General features: G+C 60.4%; 2 protein-coding genes across 11 annotated transcripts in view; one reads left to right on the forward strand and one right to left on the reverse strand.

Annotated features, from left to right (window-relative positions):
* The first annotated feature begins 498 nt into the window (after positions 1-498).
* UNC13D (unc-13 homolog D) lies at positions 499-15,018 on the forward strand. Of its 5 annotated transcripts, XM_053893205.1 has the most exons (33): positions 499-649; positions 963-1,173; positions 1,887-1,922; positions 2,205-2,312; positions 2,430-2,489; positions 2,575-2,641; positions 2,884-3,064; positions 3,412-3,456; positions 3,594-3,662; positions 3,838-3,907; positions 4,097-4,201; positions 4,312-4,404; positions 4,479-4,582; positions 6,391-6,508; positions 6,613-6,737; positions 6,874-6,964; positions 7,047-7,103; positions 7,183-7,280; positions 7,386-7,437; positions 7,516-7,649; positions 7,728-7,848; positions 8,207-8,350; positions 8,551-8,649; positions 8,753-8,959; positions 9,115-9,183; positions 10,293-10,372; positions 11,926-12,031; positions 12,106-12,177; positions 12,589-12,672; positions 12,769-12,889; positions 13,116-13,239; positions 13,677-13,873; positions 14,638-15,018. In XM_053893205.1, exons 2-33 carry the CDS (start codon positions 1,057-1,059, stop codon positions 14,757-14,759), a joined length of 3,276 nt encoding a protein of 1,091 aa, XP_053749180.1. In that variant the 5' UTR covers positions 499-649; positions 963-1,056; the 3' UTR covers positions 14,760-15,018. The 5 variants fall into 5 exon arrangements, 4 of the variants coding, with proteins under 4 accessions (XP_053749180.1, XP_019321726.2, XP_019321727.2 ...); XM_019466181.2 differs by lacking the exon at positions 499-649 and having other exon boundaries at positions 785-1,173; XM_019466182.2 differs by lacking the exons at positions 499-649; positions 963-1,173 and adding an exon at positions 1,187-1,751.
* Positions 15,019-16,148: 1,130 nt separating this feature from the next.
* UNK (unk zinc finger) overlaps positions 16,149-21,360 on the reverse strand; it is a 33,342-nt gene continuing 28,130 nt past the window's right edge. For all 6 annotated transcript variants that reach the window (XM_019466190.2, XM_019466189.2, XM_019466185.2 and 3 more), the window contains 3 exons: positions 19,278-19,459; positions 18,404-18,661; positions 16,149-17,612 (listed from right to left, as the gene is read on the reverse strand). In XM_019466190.2, coding sequence (XP_019321735.1) covers positions 17,457-17,612; positions 18,404-18,661; positions 19,278-19,459 — 596 coding nt within the window. In that variant the 3' untranslated portion in view covers positions 16,149-17,456. The remainder of the gene's footprint in view (positions 17,613-18,403; positions 18,662-19,277; positions 19,460-21,360) is intronic.

Genomic DNA, 21,360 nt, shown 5'->3' on the forward strand with positions numbered 1-21,360 from the left:
GAGACTGTTTCCGGCCTCCCACGTCTCCATTCCACGGTGGTTACTCAGCAACTTCGCCCTCCCACGGGGTCCCCTGGGGCCTGGGGCAGCCCAGCAGCTGTCCTGGGCTGGGAGCTTTAGAACCAGGGGCCGGGCTGCTGTGCTCACCACCTCGTGGAAGGGTGCCTGTGGGAGGGACATGTCAGGTGGCCCCTCCTGCGGGTGCCTTCTCCTTGTGAAGCTCCGTGCCTGGGAGCAGGGAAGAGCCAACCTCCGTGCCCAGGCCTGCACCCCCCTGGGCCCTGGCCTGGAGGAAGGCCATGGGTGTGGCATCCGTGCCTCTGGGAGCTCAGAAAGCCCAGCACTGAAGTGTCCTATTTTCCTGTCCCTTCTTGCTGGGCTGCACCGTCTCTCCAGCCTCGTCCTCTGGCCAGCCCCACCCAGGAGTCCCTGGGGTTGGCTAACCCCCTACAAGGGCATGTGAAGGGAGCACCCTCTTGATGTCCTTGCGGGGGCAGGGGCCCCAGGGCCGTCTCCGCCCAGCACAGCTTGGCCCAGTCACCTTGGTGGAATGTCACCTGTGGAGTGGAGCAGGCTGAGCAGTTGGCTGCCCGCTCGGGAGATGCCTCTCTGGAGCCCCCACCCTGTGCCCTGCCCAGCTCCGCTCTAGGTCTGTGGGTGAGAACCCCACCGACACGGGGCAGCTCCCCTGGGCCCCTGGCCCAGCCGGGTGCACAGCTGGGAGGGGGCAGGGTGGCGCCGACGCCCCCTGCTGGGGAACGCTGGACACCCCCCGTCTCCCGGCCTCTGTGGGAGGGTGGGGTGGAGCCGGACCCGCCCACCGGGTCCACCTGCCTCCCGTTCGGGAGAGTTCCTCCCAGGACCCCAGCAGGCCGGAGGGAGGAAGGTACCGGCCTGAGAGGTGGTGAAACCCTGACCGGAACCTCCCCCAGCCCGCCGGCCCCCACCCCTCCCTGGCGCAGGGTGGCACCCGGTGCTCTTTGCATAATCCTGTGGCTTCTCGATCTTCACCCTGCGGCAGCGGCTCGGCAGAGGGGAAGGGCAGAACGGGCCACCATGGCGACACACCTCTCCCAGTCCCAGCGGCGCCCTCCCCTCTTACGCCAGGCCATCAAGATAAGGCGCCGCAGGGTCAGAGATCTGCAGGATCCCCTGCCCCGAACGGCTCAGGAGGTAGGAGTGACCTCAGTGAGGAGAGTGGCCAGGGTGCGGGGCTCCACCTCTCACGGGCTGGGGCTAAGGGTGTGGTCCCTTCCCTGCCTTTCACGGCACCTGGGCAGGACCTTCTGGGTTGGCAGACCGGGGGCTGCCGCGTGTTCTCTGGGCCATCCTGGGCCTCAGGTCTTGGGGTCTGAGGCTCTCTGAGCCTGTCCCTTTGGTGGGGCCACCCCACCCCATCCTCTGCTCCTCCAGCTCCAAAGTCACCAGCTGTTAGGGAGCGGCCCTGCCGTGGGCTGGGGTGCTGGGGGGGGTGGGTGGGGACGAGCTGAGCGGCCCCCAGGCCTGCTTGGCATGTCCCCCAGTCTCCCACCTCCACTGCTGGGCCTCACTTCCGCCGCTGGGGTGTGAGCGTGGCCGACCCGATAAGCGGTGCTGCTTCCTCTGGGGAAGGAAGGGAGGTTGGGGCCACGGGTGCCGCAAGCTCACCCTGCTGGGGCAGCCAAGCGCCAATGGACTTCAGCCGCGGCCAGCCAGGGGACCAGGAAGGCGGTCCGGGGCCTGGACTCCCGGGAAGCCTGCTGTGGGAACAGGTGTGCAGCCCTGGTGGGTTGGAGGCCGGGGACCCCGCAGCCCTAGGCCTGGGCCTGCTCGGTGAGGAGCCATTCCTGCTGTCTGAGCCCTGGTCCAGGCCTTGGGGACATCTTTCTTTTCACCTTGCTCCCCAGATCGAGCCTCCATCCCACCACTTCTCCCCTGAAGAGGTAAGAATCAGAGTATTGGGGAGGCAGTGAGGTGCTGGGAGGCAGCCCCACATTCTTCAGAACACTCTCCTTGGCCACTGGCCAAGGCTGATGGCAACAGCAGGGGAGGGAGACTTCTGTGTCTTAACCCCCCCCCCCATCCCCTACACGTTGGGGGTGCCTCGTCCCAGCTTTGGGAGTGCAGTGCTGGTGCCAGGGGTAGATGGAGGGGGACGGGGTGGGAGGGGGCTCACCTTGCAGTGGGCTGACAGGGGTCCCTGAGGTGACTGTGCTGTGCCTCAGCGGGCCCTACTCTACGAGGAAGCTCTCTACACCATCCTGCACCGCCTGGGTCAGCCTGAGCCCAACCATGTGACGGAGGCCTCAGAGCTGCTTCGATACCTGCAGGAGGTGAGCCCAGCCCCCACTCCGCCCGCCATCCTGCAGCCTGGACTCAGGCAGGAGTCCTCTTCCCCACCGGCCGTCCCCACCCTGTGCCCTAAGTCTCTTACGCTCCCATCCCACCAGGCCTTCCACATGGGGCCCGAGGAACACCAGCAGCTGCTGCAGAAGGTCCAGAAGCTTGAGGTAACCCTGGTCCAGGTCCTCCCTAGGCTAGGACAGGGAAGCCCAGCTCCCTCCAGGAGTCAGGCTCACCCTCCCATCCTTCCAGAAGCCAATATTTTGTCTGAAGGCAACGGTGAAACAAGCCAAGGGCATTCTGGGCAAAGACGTCAGTGGTGAGTAGAGGGTGAGGGTCCCTGAGGGCCTTCTTGCCAACATCTCCTCCCCATCAGGCTGTCCCAGAACTGGGAGGGAGCTCCCATCTCCCAGACGTCCCCCGGGGCTCACCTGGGTGCTGCTGACCCCGGGCCCTTCGAGTCTGTGGATGGGCTGGGGCTCTGCCCCTGGGGTGATGAGGGAGTCTCCCAGGGAGCCTGGCCAACACCCTGGTGGCCTCGTCCTTCCCCCCCTTCCCCAGGATTCAGTGACCCCTACTGCCTGCTGGGCATTGAGCAGGGGGTAGGCGCGCCAGGAGGCAGCCCTGGGTCCCGGCATCGGCAGAAGGCTGTGGTGAGGCACACCATCCCAGAGGAGCAGACCCACCGCACCCAGGTCATAACCCAGACCCTCAACCCTGTCTGGGAGGAGACCTTCATCCTGTACGTGGCCCGGCCCCAGCCCCTATCCCCTCAGTGAGATCAGCGGGACTTCCTGACTCAGGGGAGGTGACTTGGCCTGACCGGAGGAGGAGCCTACTCCCTGGGCCAGAGATAGACGGGAGGCCAGACAGGACAGAGCAGTGGCCCACGTGTGCAGGCGGGGTGTGGAGGGTTGGACTGGGTTGGTCCGGGGGGTAGGCCGAAGCCTTGCCTTAGAGGACGGAGGAGCAGTTTGCTAGGAGGGGTCAGACTGGACAGTGGCGGAGTGGGGGAGGGAGCTCCCAGGGACAGGCTCTGGTTGGCTCCGGCCCTCCAAGGCCCTCAGCCGTGCTCTCTCCTCCCTGTAGGGAGTTTGAGGACATAAGCAACTCGAGCTTCCATCTGGACATGTGGTGAGGGGCGTCCCCTGCCTGGCGGGGTCAGGGAGAGAAAGGGGGCGAGTGGGGGCGGGGTAGACCCTCCTCCCAAAGGGGTCAGGGGCTCCCAGGACACCCTCCCTGCCTCCTGCTCAGACCTTCGCCCCCCTCAGGGACCTGGATACCGTGGAGTCTGTCAGACAGAAGCTCGGGGAACTCACCGATCTGCATGGGCTGCGGAGGTGAATGCCGTGGGGAGCAGGTTCCTGGGGAGGGCGTGTGGGCCCCTCTGCCCTCCCCGTGCGTGCGGGTTGTCTGCTGGGCTGCAGGCTGTGTCTGGGCCCAGGATGGGGACGGATCCCAGCCTGACCCCTCAGGGTCTTGGCCCATCCCCCTCATGGACCCTGCCTGAAACAGGATCTTTAAGGAGGCCCGGAAGGACAAAGGCCAGGATGATTTTCTGGGGAACGTGGTTCTGAGGCTACAGGTGAGTGGGGTCAGGAAAGAGGCTCAGGAGAGAGACCGAACGGGGGTTCACGAGGAGTTCAGGGGAGCGGTACTGGGTCCACACCAAGCAGGGCCTGGGGTCTCCCTCCTCTTGCCTCCTCTGCCCCCAACTGTGTGACATTCGTGCCACTCATGGGCACCGGCACCCCCTGCCCGCCCTTCCCGCCAGGACCTACGCTGCCAAGAGGATCAGTGGTACCCTCTGGAGCCCTGCACCGAGACCTACCCCGACCGCGGTCAGTGCCACCTCCAGTTCCAGCTCATTCACAAGCGGGTAGGTCGGGGGCCGGGTGCAGGGACCGTCCAGGGGCCTGCCTGGGGTGGCTGGACGGGCCGCACCGGGCGCGGGGCCCTCCACTCGCCGCCGTGCTGGCCCCGTTGCAGAGAGCCACCGCGGCCAGCCGCTCCCAGCCCAGCTACACGGTGCACCTCCACCTGCTGCAGCAGCTCGTGTCCCACGAGGTCACCCAGCACCAGGTACTGCCCTCCCAGCGCCGGGTGGCACGGGACTCGCCTGCTGGGTCCTGACACCCCTCCACCTGTCCCCGCAGGCGGGCAGTACCTCCTGGGACGGGTCGCTGAGTCCCCAGGCTGCTACCATCCTCTTTCTCCATGCCACGCAGAAGGACCTGTCCGACTTCCACCAGTCCCTGGCGTGAGTGCACGGCCCAGCACCCGGGAGGGTCGCCTGTCCTCCTACAGGCTGGCAGCTCAAAGTCGAACCCTCGGGAGATTTCTGTTTGGCCCCAACTGTGTGTTCTAAGTTGTTTTTGTTTTAAGTTTATTTACGCGGGTTTATTTACGTGGGTTTATTTACGCGGGTTGGGCGTACAGAGAGAGAGAGAGAAGCCCGAGCAAGCTCCTTGCCGTCGGCATAGAGCCTGATGCGGGGCTCGAACTCAGATCACGACCTGAGCCGAAATCAGGAGTTGGACGCTTCTCCGACGGTCTCCCTGTGTTTTAAGTTTTGAGTCAGTTGCCCACTTTTACAAATCTGGAGGTTTTCCACATGGAGTCGCGTGTCCGGCTTCCCACGGACCCTAAGTGCTGTCGTTCTGCTGGGCTGTAGCTGGCCACGACGGAGCGCACGGCCTCCCCGGCCCCTCACGGCTGCCATCGGCCCACGTCACTCCCTGGCATTTGAATTCGCCACCCCTGCCCCAGATCGGCAGCCCCGTCTTCCAGCACCACCACCCTTGAGTCAACAGACTTGCGCGCCGGCATTGCCACATCTGTGTTGAGGGCCTGTCCCATCCCCTGTGCCCCAAGAGGTTGTGGGAACGAGGGAAGGGGCACGCGCGAGTCCTCAGATGTTCCTGTGCGGGTGAGGAGTACAGAACTGGGGGCACCCCGGGCGCTGGCCAGGCCAGGAGGAATGACGGTGCCCGCTGCCCCGGGGCCACGGCTGACACTTGGCACTTGAGTAGGGGCCGGAAGGGGGCTGGGGGAGAGGGGCAGCTTGTAGGACCCTGGGCAGGTGGGTATTCCCAGATAGGCGGACAGGGGATGTGGGTGAGGCTGGGCCTGGGAACGGGCACCCACAGCGAGGGCCCAGGGTCCTGCGGGGCCCGAGCATGCAGTGCGGTGTCCCGGTCGGGACGAGGCCTGTCCCTGGGCTGCTCTTCTCTTCGTCCTCCTTCACGGTCCCGCTTGGGCCACATTTCAGCTTGGTCATCACCTCTGTGCAGTGTCCCCTAAACTGTCTATGGGGCAGTCCCAGCTGATGTTTGGCACGTGTGCATGAAGGCTCAAGTCTCCAAATCTTTTTTTCAAAAGAAGCAAGAAATCCTGAATTCTTATTATTTTTTTTATATTAAATAACTTTTTTTTTTTTTTAACATTTTTTATTTATTTTTGGGACAGAGAGAGACAGAGCATGAACGGGGGAGGGTCAGAGAGAGAGAGAGATACAGAATCGGAAACAGGCTCCAGGCTCCGAGCCATCAGCCCAGAGCCTGACGCGGGGCTCGAACTCACGGACCGCGAGATCGTGACCTGGCTGAAGTCGGACGCTTAACCGACTGCGCCACCCAGGCGCCCCTATTAAATAACTTTTTTAACGTTTATTTATTTTTGAGAAAGAGAGAGAGCATGCATGAGCAGGGGGAGGGGCAGAGAGAGAGACGGAGAATCTAAAGCCGGCTCCGCGCTGTGAGCGCAGAGCCCGACACGGGGCTCAAACTCACAACCATGAGATCATGACCTGAGCTGAAATCAACAGTCCGCCCCTTGACCAACTGAGCCAGCCAGGCGCCCCGAGATCCTGAATCTTTAAGTCACAAATATCCCAATTTGAGGAACAGATGATTCATTTACATGTTTGAAAAACAACTTGATGAGGTTGATGGGGGTCCATAGGAGGTCTGGGGGGCAGGGCACCTCGCTGTCCCTCCCCAGGGCCGGTGAGCAGCGGGAAGGACGCTGCCCCGCCTGGCGGGGCTGAGGGCTTCCTGTCCGCTGCAGGCAGTGGCTGGCCTATAGTCGTCTCTACCAGAGCCTGGAGTTCCCGAGCAGCTGCCTCCTGCACCCCATCACCAGCATCGAGTACCAGTGGATCCAGGGCCGGCTCAAGGCAGAACAGGTGGGCTGGGGTGGAATGAGGGGTGTTGGGCAGGCAGAGCTCAGGGTGCGGGGATGGCGGTCCGGGCCCCCTAAAGCAGCTCCCGACTCTGCCTGGCCCTGCAGCAAGAAGAGCTGGCTGCCTCGTTCCGCAACCTGCTGGCCTACGGCCTCTCCCTCATCAGGAGGTTCCGGTCTGTTTTCCCCCTCTCTGTCCCCGACTCCCCAGCCCGGCTGCAATCGCTTCTCAGGTCAGCGGCCACCCCTTCCCCTTCTTCAGTGAGGCCAGGAACGAGGGTGCCCGCAGGGATGCGGCAGCCTGCTGGGGATGGGAGGGGAGGGTACAGGGGCAGCGGGCATCCTGGACCCAGCTGTCTGTCCCCACAGGGTCCTGGTACAGATGTGCAAGATGAAGGCCTTTAGGGAGCTGTGCCCCGACAGCGCCCCCCTGCCCCGCCTGGTGACCGAGGCGCTGCGGGTATGGGTACTCACCCCGGGGACGAGGAGGGCACGTGCCTGAGCCTAGTGACCCTCCCTGCTCACCGCCTCTTTGCCCGCAGACCGGCACCGTCGAATGGTTCCACCTGAAGCAGCAGCACCATCAGCCCATGGTGCAGGTGAGGGGGCTCGGGCAGGGCGGCGGGGTGGGGTGCTCACCCCTTGCAGCCCTGCTCAGCGCACCTCTGTCCCTGCCAGGGCATGCTGCAGGCAGGCAAGGCCTTGCTGAGCCTGGTGCAGGACATCGTTGGCGACCTACACCAGTGCCAGCGCACGTGGAACAAGATCTTCCAGAAGTGAGCGGGTGGCTGGGTTGGGAGGTAGTGCGGCAGGGGCTCAGAAGAGGGACCAGAAGGACCCCTGTGTGTGCCACCAGGTCACACCTGTCGCCTTCCTTCCAGTGCCCTCAAGGTCAACCTCTTCTCCGTGGCTTTCCTGGAGCTTCAGTGGCTGGTGAGTCTCGCCCCGCGTCTCCGGGCCGTGCCCTCGACCCTGGCTCTGGAACCCCGTCCCCACGCCTTCCCTTCGCAGGTGGCCAAGCGGGTACAGGACCACACGGCGGCGGTGGCGGGCAGCGCCGTGTCCCCGGAGGTGGGCGAGAGTCTATTCCAGCTCTATGTCAGCCTCAAGGAGCTCTGCCAGCTGGCCCCAGTCCCCGCAGAGAGGTGGGCAGTGGCGGGTCAGCACAAGAGAGAGAGGAGGGCTGGGGAGAGGCTCCCAGGCTGAGCCCCGGCCCTCCCCAGGGACGGAGTCCTGGCCCTGGATGGCTTTCACCGCTGGTTCCAGCCCGCCGTCCCCTCCTGGCTGCAGAAGACGTACAGTGTGGCCCTGGCGCGGGTGCAGCGCGCTGTGCAGATGGATGAGGTGGGGGCGGGGCCCGAGATCAGGGACGGTCCCGGCTTTGGGGGTGGGGCTCAGGGCTCTGCTTGTACCTCCAGGATGTGCAGAAGCTGGTAACCGGCCCTTGAAGCCAGTCGTGCAAAACACCGCCTCCTGATATCCTTGGTGTAGAGCGTGGCTTTCCTTCACAGACTGATCTGTGCAGCCGGGGGGGGGGGGGGGGTCCCTGGGTGGGGAGCCTCGCTCGCACCCCTGGTAGTCCGCCCCCACCCCCCCCCCGGCCCCGCCCCGTCCTGCATGCTTGCGGAAGGAAGGAGGGAGGGAGGAGCAGGAATCTGGCAAGGCCTGAGCCCTCCTTTCTGCACCCTCTCCCATCCCCCAGTTGGTGCCCCTGGGCGAACTGACCAAGCACAGCACATCAGCCGTGGATCTGTCCACCTGTTTCGCCCAGATCAGCCATACTGCCCGGCAGCTGGACTGGCCCGACCCGGAGGAGGCCTTCATGATCACCGTCAAGTTTGTGGAGGTGCGGCGTCTTCGTGGGTCCTTCCCCTCCTTTCTAGGACAGCCCCTTTTCACTCACCCTCTCTCTCCCCAGCTCCTCCTGCCCCGGCAGCCTCCGAAGGCCTGTGTCTTAAGTCCCCAAGTCACCGAGATTTCCGTGCCTCTCCACCTTGACCCCCTCGTGGGCTCCCCCCCGCGTTGATCCTCCTCTCCCCACCCCAGGATACCTGTCGGCTGGCCCTGGTGTACTGCAGCCTCATAAAGACCCGGGCCCGGGAGCTCTCCGCAGGCCAGAAGGACCAGGGCCAGGCGGCCAACATGGTAAGGGCCGGACCTGGGTGTCGGGGACCGGGGCGGGGGTAGGGGCTGCCGGTCCCGGCACAACCCCGGAAGCTCTGCCTCCTGCGCCCGTGCCTGCCCTCAGCTATGCGTGGTGGTGAACGACATGGAGCAGCTGCGGCTGGTGATCGGCAAGCTGCCCACCCAGCTGGCATGGGAGGCGCTGGAACAGCGGGTAGGGGCTGTGCTGGAGCAGGGGCAGCTGCAGAACACGCTGCATGCCCAGCTGCAGGGCGCGCTGGCCGGGCTGGGCCACGAGATCCGCACTGGCGTCCGCACCCTGGCCGAGCAGGTACCTTGTCTGATCCGCAGGGCACCCCCCCCCCCCGCCCCCCCGCCGGACGTCCGGCCCCTACCCCTTCCCGAACCTAAACCCGGGCTCCAAGTGGCCTGGCCCCGTCCTCCCCGCACTCACACCCTGGTCTCCCTCCTGCTTTGTGTCCACAGCTGGAGGTGGGCATTGCCAAGCACATCCAGAAGCTCGTGACTGTCAAGGAGTCTGTCCTGCCTGAGGATGTGAGTGGCCCTCCCTGCTCAGCTTTGCCAAAGGGGCTTAGGGTGGCAGGGAGCTGAAGTCGGTGGGATGTCAGCGATGAGTCCCCCAGACTTGGGCCAGAAGTGTTCCCTCCTGGACCTCGGTTTCCTCCTTGGATGCTAAGGGGGCAGGGTTGGGTCATTCCACGGACTCCCCCAGCATCAGTGTGGGGACTGCAGTCGGGGGGAGCTTGGACTTTGCAGCCAGACAGATCTGGGCGTGCATCCTTCTCAGCTCCTGTCTGCACAAGCCAGCTGATTCGAGCGTCCTCACCCGTCAGGGGGCACAGTGATGCGTACCTTTGCTTGTTTGGGAGACGCTGACTCATTAAGTCATCAACTATTGAAGCACTCACTCTGTCCCAGGCACTGATTTAGGCACTGGGATATATATCAATGAACAAAAATTACGAAAAGTCCGCCCTTCCCAGAGCTTACATTCTGGTAGGGGAGGTGGCAGAGCCAAGTACATGTATGTAACTAGAACCATATGTACGTGTGTGTGTGCGTGCACACACATGGCATGTTAGATAATAAGTGCTAGAGAAAATGGAGATTTTTTTTTTTTAATTTTTTTTTTAACGTTTATTTATTTTTGAGACAGAGAGAGACAGAGCATGAACGGGGGAGGGGCAGAGAGAGAGGGAGACACAGAATCGGAAGCAGGCTCCAGGCTCCGAGCCGTCAGCCCAGAGCCCGACGCGGGGCTCGAACTCGCGGACCGCGAGATCGTGACCTGAGCTGAAGTCGGACGCTTAACCGACTGCGCCACCCAGGCGCCCCGAAAATGGAGATATTTTTGGACAGTGGCTGGAGAAAGCCTTCCTCAAGGGTGACAGCTGAGCCCAGACCTAAAGGAAGCCAGAGAAGGAGCCATGAGGATTTCCAGGGGAGGGAACGGCAAAGGCCAGGGCCCCGAGCCAGGACCGCGCGTACAGGAGGCCAGTGTGGCTGGAGCCGGCTGTGGGCAGGGGTCAGGTCCTGCAGGCGTCCCAAAGCAAGGGCACAAAAGCTCCCGGTCCTGTTTGCCCTTCCGAGTCAGGGCATGGGAATGGGCCAGAACCAGACGTGCTGCCCACCCCTCTCCCCAGGCCATTCTGCCCCTGATGAAGTTTCTGGAAGTGAAGCTCTGCTACATGAACGCCAACTTGGTGCAGGAGAACTTCAACAGGTCTGCGGCAGCCTCCCGCCCTGCGGCGCCCCACCGCCTCCCACCAGCCCCTCTTTCCCGGCCTCAGCATCCATTCTCAGGGGAGGATGCAACCAGCCTCTGCTTCAAGGCTCACCTCCAGGGACAGGGGGCTCACTTCCTCACACACTTGCCCATTTCCCTTTAGGCTGAGCAGAAAGCTGCCTTCTCCTTTAGCCGTGGGCTGTCTGTGGGCCTTGCTGGCTCATCTCCCCTCCTAACGTTACAGGCAATGGGTATTCTCCCATGATTCAGGGGAACTTCTAGTTAGGGTGCCTTTAAAAAAAATTTTTTTAATGTTTATTTTTGAGAGAGGGAGAGAGAGAGAGAGAGACAGACAGACAAACAGAATGTGAGCAGGGGAGGGGCCGAGTGAGAGGGAGACATAGTATCCAAAGCAGGCTCCAGGCTCTCCACACAGAGCCTGATGTGGGGCTTGAACCCACGAGTGGTGAGATCAGATCATGACCTAAGCCGAAATCGGGCACTTAACCGACTGAGCCTCCCAGGTGCCCCTAGTTAGGGTCTCTCTTCGAGCAGGGGCCTGGGCAGCATGGCTAGAAGTCAAGGGTGTGGGCCCCAGCCCACCTGAATTCAGACTCTAGCTTTGCTGTTGCTCGGTGGGCGGAGTGCACAGATTACTCAAGTTTTCCGTGCAGATGATCATAGTTCTGGCCTTTAATGAGGACCAAGTGAGTCACGTGGGGTGTCGAATGTAGCGCCTGTGCAAAGGAAGTGGTTGGCGCGCTGCAGACCGATGGCCGTGGGTCCTCCCCATGGGATCCGGGCTCTGAGGCTGCTGCCCTGCTCCCCGCGTACCACTCCTGGTGCAGCGGCCCCCGGGAAGCCCGCCTTCTTCATTTCTCAGGCCACAACATGCCATTTGTTCAGCTGAAACAGAGTTAAATCCCCACTCCAGGGATTTCACTCACTGCTGTCTCAACAGCCATTAGAACATTGTCTGGGGGCATAATAAGCACCCAAATATGTTGACTACATTAACTACCTTTACTTAGTATGACCTTCCCCGTTCTTAATTACACAACCCATTTTTTTTTTGTACTTAACTGCCTGAATCTACTTTGGCGTGTCAAAATTCAGTTCTTTCAGGTAGTTAGTAGGACTGTGGCTTGGTTGCTATTTTTTTCTCCTGACAGTTTATCCATCCTTATCCATGCTGGAATCCTCTTCATTCTGGCCACTCCTCTACTGAATCCTGATTCTGTCACTGGGGGACCAGCCTCCCCTCCCCACCTTGTTTGTTGGGGTTTGATAATCCTACTGAGCAGGCTTCTCTGCTAGGTTATGAGACACATTGGTTGGGACTGGCCCCGCCCACCTGCCCCCCCACCCCTTGTCCTCCCTGCCCCACTCCTGCCTGTGGCTCCAGCCCTACCTGAGAAGCAGGTAGAAGTGGAGGGTGGGGGTGGGGAGGAGCTGGGGGTGGGTCTGGGTCCCTTTCTCAAGAGTGTCTCTGCTCCCTCCCCTTCCACCCTCCTATCCTGTGACTGATGTCCCTCTGCACCTCACCCCAGCCTTCTGACCCTGCTCTGGACCCACACGCTCACCGTCCTGGTGGAAGTGGCCGCCTCCCAGCGGAGCTGCCCCCTGGCCTCTAGCAGGCTGAAGATTGCACTTCAGGTAATAATAGCAGTGACCACAAATAATCCTGGTGGGAGGCTGCCTGGGGTCACCTCTGATGTCTCACCCCCTAGAATCTGGAGATCTCCTTCTACGCAGAGGGCTGTGGCCTGCCACCTGAGGCCCTGCACACAGCCACCTTCCAGGTAGGGGTCTTCTGGTGAGCTGGTTGGGTGGGGGGGGGGGGGGACACCTGCCTTTCTGTGCTCACCTGTGTCATCACGGATGGGGCCCAGCACGAAAAGAAAATGTGAGCCCCCTTTTCAGAAATTATTGAAAATTTAAAGGCAGCCACAACAGAGCTTTGGTGTTTTAAACCAAGCATCAGGTTTTTTAAGCATGGTGAGGGGGTGGCTGTGCCACTGCAGGGGGAGCACGCCTGTGAAGCCCACCCTGTCTGTCCTGAGGGTGCATTCTGCGGTCGAAGGTTCTGGAACGCCCAGTGCTTTCCATATCAAACTGACATCCCCTCTTGGCGGCAAGTTCCCAAAGGGCAGCCCTGGGCTGTGGTTGAGTGTGACAGTTCAGGTGACTTCTCAGCTGTGCCCCGTTCCCAGGCTCTGCAGAAAGACCTGGAGCTGCAGGCCGCTTCTAGCAGGGAGCTCATCCAGAAGTACTTCTGCAGCCGGATCCAGCAGCAGGTGAGGCTCTTTTCCTCCCTTGCGCTCCCTGTGTCCCTGGAGCCCCGCCTCCACTCTGCCCCAGCCGACACTGCCCATGCGCCCCACCCTTATTAGGCAGAAGCGGCTTCTGAGGAGTTAGGGGCGGTCACAGTCAAAGTCTCCTACCGCGCCTCTGAGCAGAAGCTGCGTGTGGAGCTGCTCAGCGCCTCCAGCCTGCTGCCCCTGGACTCCAATGGTGAGTGCAGGCTGTCCACTGGCCGCTCCCGAGTCTTTGCTCAGGCCCCCTTCCCCCGCGTCTCTGGCAGTTTGCTCCCGAGCGGGAGCACCGCGTGCAGTTTCTGCAGATCGCCAGGAGGGGGCGATGCCGCCGAACGGGGCACGGCTGCAGGGGCCCGGACGAGGCGGGGAGCTGGGATATCCTTGGCAACGTGGCCTCCCCAGGTGACCTCCTCACTTGTCAGGCTCCAGCGACCCCTTTGTCCAACTGACCTTGGAGCCCAGGCACGAGTTCCCTGAGCTGGCCCCCCGGGAGACCCAAAAGCACAAGAAGGACCTTCACCCCCTGTTTGATGAGACCTTTGAATTGTGAGTGGGTCCCTGTACCTGCCACCCTTCCCCAGCCCCGGACCTCCCTCGGGCCTGCTCCTCCCACCTGAGGCCGACGGGCTCCCCTGAGATGACCGCATTTGGGTCCCAGGGAGGGGCACCTGGCACAGGGGTTTGCTGGGACCCCGGGAGGAGGAGCAGGACTGGAGGGGAAGACCCCCACCTGTTGGGCTGAGAGGCTTTCGCTTCCAGGGAAGGTCTGGGGACATAGGCCCTTGCTTTGAAGTATCAGCCCACAGAGGAGGAGTCAGGACATAACTAGGCTGAGAACTGGCTTTGCGATCCTAACTCCCACCTGTCTGCCCTCAGCCCTGTCCTGTCCTCAAGATCCAGGGGCGAACTGTGTGTGCGGGTGGGTGCCAGTGACCGTGGGGTGGGGGAGCAGGCAGCTGAGTCCCACTCTGTCCCCCACTCAGCCTGGTGCCTGCTGAGCCATGCCGGAAGGACGGAGCTTGCCTCCTGCTCACGGTGCTGGACCATGACACGCTGGGGGCTGATGACTTGGAAGGGGAGGCCTTTCTGCCACTACGCTCAGTGCCGGGCCTGACTGGGACGGAGGAGCCTGGCGAGGTGCCTCAGACCCGTCTGCCCCTCACCTACCCTGCGCCCAACGGTAGGCCTGAGCCCCAGGGCAGAGGCTGTGAGGCTTCGGGTGCGGGGCCAGGCCCAGCACTGGGGGTGCAGGGGAAGGGCAGCCTGTAAAACCTCAGGCAGTGGCCCCCAGGGAAGCAAATGAAGTCGGGGTCAGAGAAATCCCTCCTTGGGTGTGGAAGCCAGTGGAGTCTGCGTGGTGGCTCGTGCTGAGTAGATAGCTCAGTCTAATCAAGAGACCAGGGAAATTTGTTAGCCCAAGTGTGGTGGGACCCTCTAGTGGAGGAAGGTCACTAACAGGCTTACTTGGGGAGAGGGCCTGAGTGTCTCTGACCAGGGGGCACAGCCCAAGCATCCTCCAGGCTGGATAGTAAGAATAGGTCACATGTCCAAGCACTTAGGGGCCACTTGTAAGCACCTGACGCATGTTAACTCTCAATCGTACAACCACGCACTGTGCCAGGTGGTATTGCTGTTTTACAGATAAGTAAACTGAGGCACAAAGAGGCCGACTCCCTAGCCTAAGGTTCTCCTGCAAAAAGGCAAGAGTTGCAGCCTGAAGCGCACCTCAGCCTCTTCCAATGCAGTTGGGTCCGTGTCTGTGCCAGTGCGGTTGAGCTAGGGGATGACCTCAGGCTGTCTCGTGAGCTTGGCTGGTGTGTGTCCATCGCTAGTTTTCAGGATGGCTGGGGAACGGGTCAGTGCTGTGACCCCCACCACTAGCCAGGCACTGCTTACCCCCACCCCCGGCGCCGCAGGCTGACCCCCAAACGCCTCTCTTCGCAGGGGATCCTATCCTGCAGCTGCTGGAGAGCCGGAAGGGTGATCGGGAGGCCCAGGTGTTTGTGAGGCTGCGGAGGCAGCGAGCCAAGCAGGCCTCCCAGCATGCCCCAAAGCCAGGGCGGTAGCAGTGGAGGTTGGGGAGGGGGCCGGGTGCCTGCAAGATCTGGGTTCTCCCCACCAGCCTGGCCTAACAGTCCGCAAGGGCCCTGCAAGTCTGGGGAACCCCGGTGTGCGGAAGGCCCAGTGTGTGGATCCTCTCTGGTCCTCCCACCAGAGGGGCCCGGGGCCCCTGTGGTATTTATACTCCCTCCCCCTGCCTCCAGCCCTGGCCTCAGCATTCTCTACCAAATTTCAGCACCAGGGGGAGGGGGCAGCTGTCTGCATCTCTGGCCCTCGCTCTCCTGTTGGGGAAGTGCTGCTCTGGCAGAGCTGCCTCCCTGCGTTTCTGGCCTGCCTATTCCAGTCACTGGGGTGGGGGGCTGGGCTCCCTGGGGCCTGCTCTTTAGCTCTCCTTCCCTGGTTCACTGGGGCTGGGGCTACCGCTGCCCTGAGAGGGAGCCTGGCTCCTCTCCTGAGGCGGCTACTGGGAACCTTCTGGCTCTGAAGAGGTGAGAACTGGCAGGCAGTGGGGCTGGCATAGAGGAGCAGGAAGGACAGCTTGGCCAACTGTGTCTACTGTGGACCCCTCCCTGGGACAGTTACCTGCCACGTAGAAACTTTCTTAGCAAAAATAAAAAACCAAAAACAATTCATTGTCCTCTAAGGAACTATGCTGTTGCCCTGCATCGGGGTCCAGGAGATTACAGTCAGGCCCTGCAATCCCCCTCCTCAGCCTTCAGGAGACCTTGAGCTGTCCCCCCACCTGTGGCCCACTCGGCCCCTCACTTCACCTTATAGAGCAGGGAGATGTGGGAGTAACTGATGTTCAAACAAAACACTACCAGGCATATCCGTGTGTGTGGTTGCCGCCTAGCACAAGGGCCTGATGCTCCCAAGGGGAGCACCATAAGTGGGGGTCTCCCAGGAGTTCAGTTGTGTGTCTATTCAAGGGCTGAGAGGAACGGAGTTGCAGCCTGGCCTGGGGGGGGAAGTGGCCCCTATGCTGAGAGAGCCCGAGGCCGGGTTGTCATATCTAGCTGTGTGACCCTCTCTGAGCCCACACAAGTATGATGGGGGAGGGTGGTGAAGGGGGTCAGTCGAGATCATCCAAGGCTCCTTTCAGCTCTGAACCTGAGATCCATACAGACAGCCCAGTAGCTGTGTTTCTTCACAGCTACCTACTAGGCCAGCTAAGAGCAGGGGGAGGAAAGAGGTGGCTCAAAGGCTGGGACCCTCAACCTTCCTTTTAGTGCTTTTGAGAGAAGACAGTTCTCCTCCTCTGAGAAACTACGAGGGGCCCTGTTGTGTTTTGCAAAACAGTAAGTGAATGGATCCCAGCTGATGGGGCATAAGCTCTTTCTATAACCCAGGTGGGGCTGGATCTCCCTCACCCTCATGTAAACAAGCTACCACTGTTAAGTTCATATTTTATTTCCAATAGGTTTGGAGCTTTGTTGATTTTTGCATTTTCGTAAAAAAAAAAAAAAGTTTTCACTTAATTCATTGAAAGCCCTTTCGTGCTGAGCCCAAGGAGAGCCTGGTCCAGGCCAGACCCTTCACAGCCCTCTTGCTCCCACCCCAGACCCCCAGAGCTGGGAGCAGGGTGGCTTCCCTCCACCCGCTCTGCCCTCCCGCACCCACTGCATCTTTCTGTACAGAACAATTTTTAAAATGGAAGCTAAGACACAATATACATCGGACAGGCACGCACACACATGTACACAGGCGTCTGCTCCAAATGGGCAGGACGTCAGCTGCACTCAGAGAGCACCAAGGAATGCATACGGAGCCCCTCCCGGTGAGGAGGGCAGGGCCTGAGCCCTACCTTGGTCCTCAGTCCGTAGCTTCTCCCCACCAATTACCCTGCTAGCTGCCAGAGGGAAGGGAGGAAACGGGGGCGGGGTGGGAAGCTGACAGCAGCTGGGGGGTTATGAAGAGGGCAGTGCCAGTCTGGTAGGTGGCCCTGGGGCCAGGGAGGCTGCTTTTGGGGGCCCAGAGGGAGAGGACTGAGGTGGATCCCTGGCCTCAGGAACCTGAGGGGTAGAACTCCTGGGCCTTGCCCCTCAAGGAGCTTCAAGGGCCCAGGGGTGGGAATGGGGCTGGCCCCTGCAGCTTTGGCCTGCCAGCCCCAGACTAAATACACATTTGGTAAACCTAGGAGCTAGGCTGACTTCGACCCCAGCACATCCCCCTCAAGCCTCACAGCTGGGAACCAGGTATGCCCTGGGGATGTCCACATCCCTGGCTCTCTCCCTGGCCTGGGGAGGTGCAGTGAACAGAGCCTGCCCTGAAGGCTTGGTCCCTCCCCTCAGCCCCTTCCAGCTTCCCGCTCAGGCCCCAGGAAGAAGTTAAAACTAGTTAGTTTCCCTACATTTAAAAAGAGACAGAAACATATCCCCTGCTGAAGCCCAGTGGGCAAAGAGGGGACTTTGTCTCTGCAGTGGAAAAGGAGGGAGTGGGCAAGGGGAGGGCTGCAAAATAGTTTTTTCTTTTAAAAAGTGCTTGGTAAGTCTGTTTTAAAGTGTGTGTCTATATCTATGTACAGATATACACACAGACACTGTTCACACACTGCCGCCCACGCATACCTACACACATACAGAAATGTATACATATACAGAATCATATACATATACATACATACATACATACATACATATATATATACTTTAAAAAGTCCTAGGTAAGAAGATCTGAGCCAGGCCAGGGCCAGGCCTGCGGGGTCACGACTGGAGGGCATGGGCCCGGCCAGGCTGGCAGACCGGGCACTCGCTGCCCTCGGCACAGAGCTCACACAGCACGGCGTGTTGGCACGGCAGCACCGCTCGGTTCTGTTCCTGACACTTAAGGCATTTCACCGACTGCATGTGGAACACGGCCTGCGGGAGAAAGTGACATCATGGTCACCAGCCTGGCCCTGAGTTGGACAAGGAGCTTTCTCAACGTTCTCTTTGGTCCCCTTGATGAGGAACCAGAGGCACAGAGCTCAGCAGCATGGCTGCCAAGTGAGAGGGCAGAGTCAGAGTCCAGCCTGATGCCCTCAGGGCTCCCAATGTCTGCTTCCAGGGGTGCGGAGGAAGAGGGCAGGGCCAGTGCTGCTCTGCAGCCCCCACCCTGACGGGCTCTTTCTCCCACAAAGCCTCTGCCTCTTGTCTCGATCTCACAGGGACCCTCGGTCCTCAAACGAGAACAATGGGGCCTGGCTGCAAATGCCTGGTGAAAAAAAGAATGCACGCTCTGCTGTGCCATGCTCCCTGGGGATCCAGCGGGGCACCTAGGAATGCAGACAAAGTAGCCCTGGGGACCTAACTGTTCTGGAATGTCTTCTGGTATGTGCAGAGCTCACAGGAGAAGCGTCTCAATGTAACCGAAGGCCCAGGCCTAGTAATGCAGCTTGGGTCAGCCCCACCCTCAGAACTGTGGGGGCTGGGGCGGTGGGGGGGAGTGTGGGCACTGACGCCTCCCTATCTCCAGCCTTCTCACCTCCCAGCAAGTGACATTTTCTCCTACCTCTCCTCCGAGAGGGCAGCATTTTGTGTCAGCCCAGCAGCTGGGCAGAGGCTCCCAGAAGGGTGGCTGTCCCTGGAGCAGCGTGGACCCATCCGAGTCCAAGCACTGCTGAGGCTGCTGTACACCCCCACCCAGCGCTCCCCTAACCTCCTGGGCTGACCTTGTCCACTTGTTCCAGGTGGGCCCGCAGCTGCTTCTGGAGGGAGTAGAGGGTGGAGAGTGAGAGGGCCTCCAGGTCGGAGAAGGTGGGCAGGGCCTGTGGGTCGGGGCCTGAGTGCAGCCGCTCCAGCTCTTCCTGTAGCTTCTTAACCTGCTCCTCCAGTGCATCCCGCTGCTCCCGGGCCAGCTCGCACTCAGCACCTGCTGCGCTGGCCCGCTCACCGGCCTCCTCTGCCTCCTTCTTCCAGGCATCACAAGCCTGTGGGCCCAACACACAGCACCTCATCTTGACGGCCCCCTGGCCCTGCAACCCTCCCCCCTTGCAAGTACACCTCTGGGAGCCTGCAGGGACCGCTGTGGCTGCGGGGCCTACTGGAGAGCTGGGTCAACTGTCTGGGAGGGCACAGGCAGGGGGCTGACACTGCCTGCAGACAAGGGAGGTTTCAAGATCTGCAAGAGACCCTGTGTGTGTCAGGAAGGGGGCTGAAGCCAGCACGGCAGAGGAGCACTAGGCAGAGCTGGGCATGTTGGCCAGCACCTGCAGGAGCAGCCAGGCTGTAGCTGGACAGAGGGACCATCTCAGAGCCTAGAACACCCTGGAAAGTCAGGGTTTCTGGGGAGAGTCAAGCAGTGCTGTGGGATCAAACCAAATAAGCAACTCACAGTGGGAATTCCGGGCCTGGGACACCAGCCAGCCCAGGGTCCTGACTGGCAAGGCAAGTGTTTCCACAGGGAAAGAAAGTGAACAAAACAAAATTTCTGCTCTGTCCTCCAGGACCCTGGGCCTCCCACCCCTGCGCCTCCTCTGCGTAAGATGGGCGAAGGCTGCATGCCATCAGGCCCTGGGAAGGCAAGTGGGTGTGGGGGCCCAGTACCTGCTTAGCCTGCTTCCAGGACTCCTCCCACTGCTTGATGGTGCTGTTGGCTTCTTCGAGCTCTTGCCGCAGCCGGGCCAGCTCAGCAGCCCCTGGCCCTGACAGGAAGGCAGGAGAAGTGCCTGGGGAGAAGCTACCAGAGGCAAAATGCTCCCAGATGCTGCTATTCATCCCATTCAGACCTGCATCAGGAAATGGAGGAACATCAGGGTTCTGGAAGGCTTCAGACCCAGACCCTGGGCCCCATCCACCCCTGCCTGGAGGCTTCCAGGGGCTAGCTGTGCAAGGATTCAGCAATATCAGGCCAGGGAATTTTACAGGGATGTGTTGGCCCCACAGCTGCATCAGACCTACCGTAGCATTACCTGCTACTTAACACTTAGCACTTAACTTCTGAGGCTTAGCAACCTCATCTGTAAAATGAGGTTGCCATCACTTGCCTCACAGTGATTCAGGGGACTTGGGAAGGACTGGAGGGACAGCAGTCTGTAAAGGTGGCAATTTGTGATTGTGACTTGACTGTTGGGCTAGAGAGGGGGGAACCCCCTTACACCTGCTGTGAGGCTAGGGAGGAAATTCGGGCGCAAAAATGTGGGCCAGAGCCTCAGATGATGGCAGAACTGTAGTAGGAAAAGTTCAGGGAACCCTGGTTCATTCTCCTTGGTTTATGATGAGTAAACAGGAAAAAAAAAAAGGTGTTGCTAATAATCACACAAACGGGGGGCGCCTGGGTGGCTCAGTCGGTTGAGCGCCCGACTTCAGCTCAGGTCACGATCTCGCAGTCCGTGAGTTCGAGCCCCGTGTCGGGCTCTGGGCTGATGGCTCAGAGCTTGGAGCCTGCTTCCGATTCTGTGTCTCCCTCTCTCTCTGCCCCTCCCCCGTTCATGCTCTGTCTCTCTCTGTCTCAAAAATAAACGTTAAAAAAAAAAAAAAAAAATCACACAAACGGTAAACGGTAGAGACGATATAGGGTCAGGGCGTCTAACTCCAAAGGCTTACTTTCTCCAGTTAGCTGGGCTGCACGCTCACCCAGCCATGTATTCGTTTACTCCTTTGACAGATGTTTGCTAACACCATGTGCCTCGCTCTGTGGCCACCAGGGCAGCCCGTCTTCTAGAGGGGGACCCATACCCACCTCTGGCCTCATTCTGCCCACACTTCTCATTCTAATAACTTCTTTCTCACTCCCTTCCCACTAATCCAGCAAGGATTTTCCAGAAACCAAAGGATTCTTTCTGTCCTCCAAGCAACACATACACCCAAACTATGACAGATGTCATCCTATCTAGAGATCCTGAGATGTGCACTATCGATGAGCCTATCTGCCCTGTCCCCAGAGGTGGGAACTCACGACCAACAAAATGTCCTCCTGGCAGCGAGCTCTTCCCATGCACCTCCCTCCGCACTCAGGTGGCACTTTCTCTCTTGACCGCGTCCAGGTCAGGTTCCCTCTATTATTCTGAATCACAAAGCCAGGCCTCTAACTCCACACAAGAGTGACAGTTTCTGAGTAGGCTCTACTGTCCGTGAAGGTCTGCCTCTCTGACTAGACCACGGCTCTGTGGCAGGAGGGACTGTTGAGCTCACACTCTATAAAACCCTGCTTGATAACTACACGGAGAGGAATGAAAGGAATGAAAGAGTGTGTGGCCAGCAAGAAGGGGTACAGTCAAGATGCTTCCAGAATACGAACAAGCCAGACAAATGTGACACAAAGCATCTGAAGCTAACAGAGCCAACATAAAATGGAACAGCCACCTTCAAAACTGGAAAGATGCTTAGAGATCAACGTGTTGCCCTGATCTCTGGTCAGAATGTCAAAGGTTGGCTCACAGGCTCAGGCTCAGTGTGACCAGGAAGCCCAGCACCCTCAGGAGAGGTTATTTCTTGATCTCGAACAGCTGCTGGGGCGGGGGGGGGGAGGGGCTGGTGCTAAGAGCAGCAGCCGCTGTTTGAGAGGCAGCGAGCTGGGCACTGTGCTGTTTTACGCATTACCTCAGTGAACACTCACGCCAGCCTGCCCACGAGAGGGTACCCTGCCCGCGGTGGAGCCTGCAGCTCGCCAGGCCCTGCTTCTAGTCAC

The sequence above is a fragment of the Panthera pardus genome, unplaced genomic scaffold, assembly GCF_024362965.1.
Source record: "Panthera pardus isolate Hobbes unplaced genomic scaffold, ASM2436296v1 HiC_scaffold_3, whole genome shotgun sequence".
Lineage (NCBI taxonomy): Eukaryota > Metazoa > Chordata > Mammalia > Carnivora > Felidae > Panthera > Panthera pardus.